At 44.8% G+C, this 6,686-nt stretch overlaps 1 protein-coding gene across 1 annotated transcript; it reads right to left on the bottom strand.

Annotated features, from left to right (window-relative positions):
- Nucleotides 1–5,759: 5,759 nt before the first annotated feature.
- LOC134944297 (olfactory receptor 1-like) lies at nt 5,760–6,348 on the bottom strand. The gene is made up of 2 exons (XM_063932877.1): nt 6,086–6,348; nt 5,760–6,054 (listed from the first exon to the last, which is right to left on the bottom strand). The coding sequence occupies exons 1-2, from the start codon at nt 6,346–6,348 to the stop codon at nt 5,760–5,762; spliced, it is 558 nt and encodes a 185-aa protein (XP_063788947.1).
- Nucleotides 6,349–6,686: the final 338 nt, after the last annotated feature.

The following is a 6,686-nucleotide window of genomic DNA, read 5'->3' as shown; positions in this document are numbered from 1 at the left end:
AGGACCTGCTATCACAGGGACCGTTTCTACACCCCGACCTGAACAGGCTGCGTTTGACGGCGTGGCTATTGAAACCCGGATCTTAATAAACAGAGGGATTCCAAGAATGGCCATTCCTACAATGATTGCCGCTAGGAAGCCGATCACAGTCAGGCACTATTACAGGATTTGGAGATGGTACATGGCTTGGTGTCAGGAACGTGGATGGAATTCGACGAACTTCCACTTATCTCAACTGTTACTTTTCCTTCAGGCCGGTCTAGAGCGAGGACTCAGACTGGGCTCTCTGAAGGTTCAAATTTCGGCTCTCTCCATCCTTTTTCAACAGCGGCTAGCATCCTTGCCAGAGATTGAAACCTTTTTAGAGGGGGTTCTGAGGATTCAACCCCCTTTTGGTCCTCCCACGGCACCACGGGACTTAAATTTGGTGTTAGAATATTTGAAGTCGCCGACGTTTGAGCCGTTGACAAGAACAGGACTGAAATATCTCTCTTGGATGGTCACTTTATTGCTTGCCTTGGCTTCAGCTAGGCGGGTTTCTGAGTTGGGAGCTTTATCCTGTAAGAGTCCTTTCTAAGTTTTTCATGAGGATAGGGTGGAACTCTGTACAAGAGCGGACTTCCTTCCGAAGGTAGTTTCAGGGTTTCATGTAAACCAGTCAATAGTGGTTCCATCTTTCCAGGGTCTCACAGATGAGGACGTGGCCTTGGATGTTGTCCGAGCCTTACGGGTGTACGTACAGGTTACGTCGTCCTTCAGAAAGTCGGAGCATTTGTTTGTTCTTTTTGATGGGCCATAGAAGGGTTGGCCAGCTTCAAAGCAGTCTTTGGCTAGATGTATCAGACTTGCCATTTGGAAAGCTTATATTTCCTATTGCAAACAGGTTCTGGTTCAGATGGGTGCTCATACTACCCGTTCAGTGGGTGCCTCGCGGGCAGCTGCCAGGGGTGCTTCCACTACTCAACTTTGCAGAGCGGCGACGTGGTCTTCAGCCCACACGTTTGCAAAATTTTACAAGTTTCATACTTTTGCGTCCGGAGAATCTAAGTTTGGACGTTTAGTTTTGCAGGACACAGACAGCACTCCTTCTCTATGGGTAAACTTTGGGATATCCCCTACTGTATAGGACTCCAGTGTCCCCTAGTGGATGAAAGAGAAAAGAGGATTTTGGTACTTACCGATAAATCCATTTCTCTGAATCCTCTAGGGAACACTGGACGCCCGCCTCGGTGCTGTCAACATGCTTTGTTCTAAGTTCTTGTTTTAAACAGTTCGTATAAACGGTGTTCCTTATTCGGTCAAGAGTTCTTGGACGCTGTTTGATATGTTGTACGGTTCGGTTCCTCGCCATGTGCTAGAGTGTCATGTCCTATTCTCTCAGTCAAGTTTTTCAAACTGAGGGAGGAAGGGAGTGAAGTGGGAGGAGCCGGCTGTGCAGACAATGCTAGTTTTAGATTGTGCCACACCTCCGGTTCAAGGCTTCACACTCCTACTGTATAGGACTCCAGTGTCCCCTAGAGGATTCAGAGAAATTGATTTATCGGTAAGTACCAAAATACTCTTTTTACAGTTTGCTGACAGTGACGACCAGTATATATAGCAGTACGGCACGGAAGGCCACTGCTCTACCTACCTCTGTGTCGTCAAGTATTCTGTCCATCCATACCTGTAGTGCATTTCAGTTGTGCGCAGTATATATAGTAGTAGGCCATTGCTATTGATATTGGCTTATAATTCCACACATTAAAAAATGGAGAACAAAAATGTGGAGGGTAAAATAGGGAAAGATCAAGATCCACTTCCACCTCGTGCTGAAGCTGCTGCCACTAGTCATGACCGAGACAATGAAATGCCATAAATGTTGTCTGCCAAGGCCGATGCCCAATGTCATAGTAGAGAGCATGTAAAATCCAAAAAAACAAAAGTTCAATAAAATGACCCAAAAATCAAAATTGAAAGCGTCTGATGAGAAACGTAAACTTGCCAATATGCCATTTACGACACATAGTGGCAAGGAACGGCTGAGGCCCTGGCCTATGTTCATGGCTAGTGGTTCAGATTCACATGAGGATGGAAGCACTCAACCTCTCGCTAGAAAAATGAAAAGACTTAAGCTGGCAAAAGCACAGCAAAGAACTGTGCATTCTTCTAAATCACAAATCCCCAAGGAGAGTCCAATTGTGTCGGTTGCGATGCCTGACCTTCCCAAGACTGGACAGGAAGAGCTTGCGCCTTCCACCAATTGCACGCCCCCTGCAAGTGCTGGAAGGAGCACCCGCAGTCCAGTTCCTGATAGTCAAATTGAAGATGTCACTGTTGAAGTACACCAGGATGAGGATATGGGTGTTGCTGGCTCTGGGGAGGAAATTGACAAGGAGGATTCTAATGGTGAGGTGGTTTAAGTCAGGCACCCAGGGAGACACCTGTTGTCCGTGGGACGAATATGGCCATTGACATGCCTGGTCAAAATTTTAAAAAAAATCACCTCTTCGGTGTGGAATTATTTCAACACAAATGCGGACAACATGTGTCAAGCCATGTGTTGCCTTTGTCAAGCTGTAATAAGTAGGGGTAAGGACTTTAACCACCTAGGAACATCCTCCCTTATACGTCACCTGGACCACATTCATCAGAAGTCAGTGATTTGTTCAAATACTTTGGATGACAGCAGAAGCAGTCCACTGACCACTAAATCCCTTCCTCTTCTAACCGAGCTCCTGCAAACCACACCACCAACTCCCTCAGTGTCAATTTCCACCTTACCCAGGAAAGCCAATAGTCCTGCAGGCCATGTCACTGGCAAGTCTGACGAGTCCTCTCCTGCCTGGGATTCATCCGATGCATCCTTGAGTGTAACGCCTACTGCTGCTGGCGCTGCTGTTGTTGCTGCTGGGAGTCGATCGTCATCCCAGAGGGGAAGTCGGAAGACCACTTGTACTACTTCCAGTAAGCAATTGACTACTGTCCAACAGTCCTTTGCGAGGAAGATGAAATATCACAGCAGTCATCCTGCTGCAAAGCGGATAACTCAGGTCTTGTCAGCCTGGGTGGTGAGAAACATGTGTCCAGTATCCACCGTTAATTCACAGGCAACCAGAGACTTGATTGAGGTACTGTGTCCCCGGTACCAAATACCATCTAGGTTCCATTTCTCTAGGCAGGCGATACCGAAAATGTACACAGACGTCAGAAAAAGAGTCACCAATGTCCTAAAAAATGCAGTTGTACCCATTGTCCACTTAACCACGGACATGTGCACAAGTGGAGCAGAGCAGACTCAGGACTATATTACTGCAACATCATTGCAGAATGGCTTACCACAATTGGACTCTCCTGGGGATTTGTGACATCGGACAACGCCACCAATATTGTGCATGCATTACATCTGGGCAAATTCCATCACGTCCCATGTTTTGCACATACATTGAATTTGGTAGTGCAGAATTATTTAAAAAACGAAAGGGGCGTGCAAGAGATGCTGTCGGTGGCCATCATCTGAAGCAAGAGGTGGTAACGAGGTGGAATTCAACCCTCTATATGCTTCAGAGGATGGAGGAGTAGCAAAAGGCCATTCAAGCCTATTCATCTGCCCACGATATAGGCAAAGGAGGGGGGATGCACCTGACTCAAGCGCAGTGGAGAAGGATTTCAATGTTGTGCAAGGTTCTGTAACCCTTTGAACTTGCCACACGTGAAGTCAGTTCAGACACTGCCAGCCTGAGTCAGGTCATTCTCATCAGGCTTTTGCAAAAGAAGCTGGAGACATTGAAGGAGGAGCTAAAACAGAGCGATTCCGCTAGGCATGTGGGACTTGTGGAGCCCTTAATTCGCTTAACCAGGATTCATGGGTGGTCAATCTGTTGAAATCAGAGCACTACATTTTGGCCACCGTGCTCGATCCTAGATTTAAAACCTACGTTGTTTCTATCTTTCCAGCAGACACAAGTCTGCAGAGGTTCAAAGACCTGCTGGTGAGAAAATTGTCAAGTCAAGCGGAACATGACCCTTCAACAGCTCCTCCTTCACATTCTCCCGCAAATGGGGGTGCGAGGAAAAGGCTAAGAATTCCGAGCCCACCCACTGGTGGTGATGCAGAGCAGTCTGGAGCGAGTGCTGACATCTGGTCTGGACTGAAGGACCTGCCAACGATTACCGACCTGTCATCACTGCATATGATTCTGTCACCATTGAAAGAATGGTGGAGGATTATATGAGTGACCGCATCCAAGTAGGCACGTCAGACAGTCCGTACGTATACTGGCAGGAAAAAGAGGCAATGTGGAGGCCCTTGCACAAACTGGCTTTTTTCTACCTACGTTGCCCTCCCTCCAGTGTGTACTCCGAAAGAGTGTTTAGTGCAGCCGCTCACCTTGTCAGCAATCAGCGTACGAGGTTAATTCCAGAAAATGTGGAGAAGATGATGTTCATCAAAATAAATTATAATCAATTCCTCCGTGGAGACATTCACCAGCAATTGCCTCCAGAAAGTACACAGGGATCTGAGATGGTGGATTCCAGTGGGGACAAATTAATAATCTGTGAGGACGGGGATGTGCACAGTGAAAGGGGTGAGGAATCGGAGGATGATGATGAGGTGGACATCTTGCCTCTGTAGAGCCAGTTTGTTCAAGGAGAGATTGATTGCTTCTTTTTTGGTGGGGGCCCAAACCAACCAGTCATTTCAGTCACAGTCATGTGGCAAACCCTGTCACTGAAATGATGGGTTCGTTAAAGTGTGCATGTCCTGTTTATACAACATAAGGGTGGGTGGGAGGGCCCAAGGACAATTCCATCTTGCACCTCTTTTTTCTTTCATTATTCTTTGCATCATGTGCAGTTTGGGGACTATTTTTTTAAGTGCCATCCTGTATGACACTGCAGTGCCACTCCTAGATGGGCCAGGTGTTTGTGTCGGCCACTTGTGTCACTTAGCTTAGTCACAAAGCGACCTTGGTGTGCCTCTTTTTTTCTTTGCATCATGTGCAGTTTGGGGACTATTTTTTTAAGTGCCATCCTGTATGACACTGCAGTGCCACTCCTAGATGGGCCAGGTGTTTGTGTCGGCCACTTGTGTCACTTAGCTTAGTCACAAAGCGACCTTGGTGTGCCTCTTTTTTTCTTTGCATCATGTGCTGTTTGGGGAGAATTTTTTTGAAGTGCCATCCTGTCTGACACTGCAGTGCCACTCCTAGATGGGCCAGGTATTTGTGTCGGCCACTTGTGTTGCTTAGCTTAGTCACACAGCGAACTTGGTGTGCCTCTTTTTTTCTTTGCATCATGTACTGTTTGGGGACTATTTTTTTGAAGTGCCATCCTGCCTGACACTGCAGAGCCACTCCTAGATGGGCCAGGTGTTTGTGGCGGATACTTGTGTCGCTTAGCTTAGCCATCCAGCTACCTCGGTGCAAATGTTAGGACTAAAAATAATATTGTGAGGTGTGAGGTGTTCATAATAGATCGAAAATGAGTGGAAATTATGGTTATTGAGGTTAATAATACTATGGGATCAAAATGACCCCCAAATTCTATGATTTAAGCTGTTTTTGAGGTTTTTTTGTAAAAAAAACACCTGAATCCAAAACACACCCGAATCCAACAAAAAAATTTCAGGGAGGTCTTGGAAAAACTCCTCCAAATCCAAAACACGGCCGCAGAACCAAATCCAAAACCAAAACACAAAACTCAAAAAAATTCCCAGTGCACATCTCTAAAGTCAGTTATAAATCATAGTTTTATTTAAACATTTCCCAAATTCTCTGTCACTGTTCAATACTTTGTTTTCCCCACAGAAGTCTCTGGACAGCACTTTTCACTTCTTTATTCCGTAGACTGTAGATCAGAGGGTTCATCATGGGAGTGACAATTGAGTACACTATACTAAACACTGGTTCTAGGACATTGGAGTATTCTGATGATGGCATCATGTACACTGACAAAGCCGTTATATAGAACATAGAGACAACAGTGAGGTGGGATGAGCAGGTGGAGAAGGCTTTGTTTCTGCCATCCTTAGATTTTATCTGTAAGATGACCCTGATAATTTTTATATAAGATGTCACACAGAACATGATTTGGAAAACTCCATATTAATACAAGCAAATAGATTGCTATATAAACATCTTCACTGCCAGCACAGGAGATGTTTATCAGAGCTTTAGCATCACAGAAAAACTGGTATATGGTGCGAGACTGACAGAAGGACATGTGTGATGCTGGGATTGTAAGCACAAGTGAATTTAAGCTTCCTGATATCCAAGTGCCAGATGCCAATACAAGACATTGTTTCATATTAAAAATAGTGTGATAGTGTAAAGGATCACATATAGCAACATATCGGTCATATGCCATAATGAATATTATATAAATCTCTGATGAATCAGCCACAACATGAAAGTACATCTGGGTGAAGCATTGTATGAAGGACATTGTATTATCCGCAGATAGTAACATGTGCAGCATGTTAGGAACAGTAATGGTTGTATAACAGATATCTACAAAGGCCAGGTTACAGATAAATACATACATGGGGGTGTGTAAATGGTAATCTATATATATCACTGATATTATAATAGCATTAATAAGTACTCCAAATATATAAAAGAAGAAAAATACAAATATAGTATACAATATATCATTTGATTTTGCGAAAAATGGTAAGAAGAGGAATCCATTCATGTAAGTCTGGT

The sequence above is a fragment of the Pseudophryne corroboree genome, chromosome 7, assembly GCF_028390025.1.
Source record: "Pseudophryne corroboree isolate aPseCor3 chromosome 7, aPseCor3.hap2, whole genome shotgun sequence".
Taxonomy (NCBI): Eukaryota; Metazoa; Chordata; class Amphibia; order Anura; family Myobatrachidae; genus Pseudophryne; species Pseudophryne corroboree.
The sequence above is the reverse complement of the archived record's forward strand: the minus strand, read 5'-3'. Positions and strand labels throughout refer to the sequence as shown.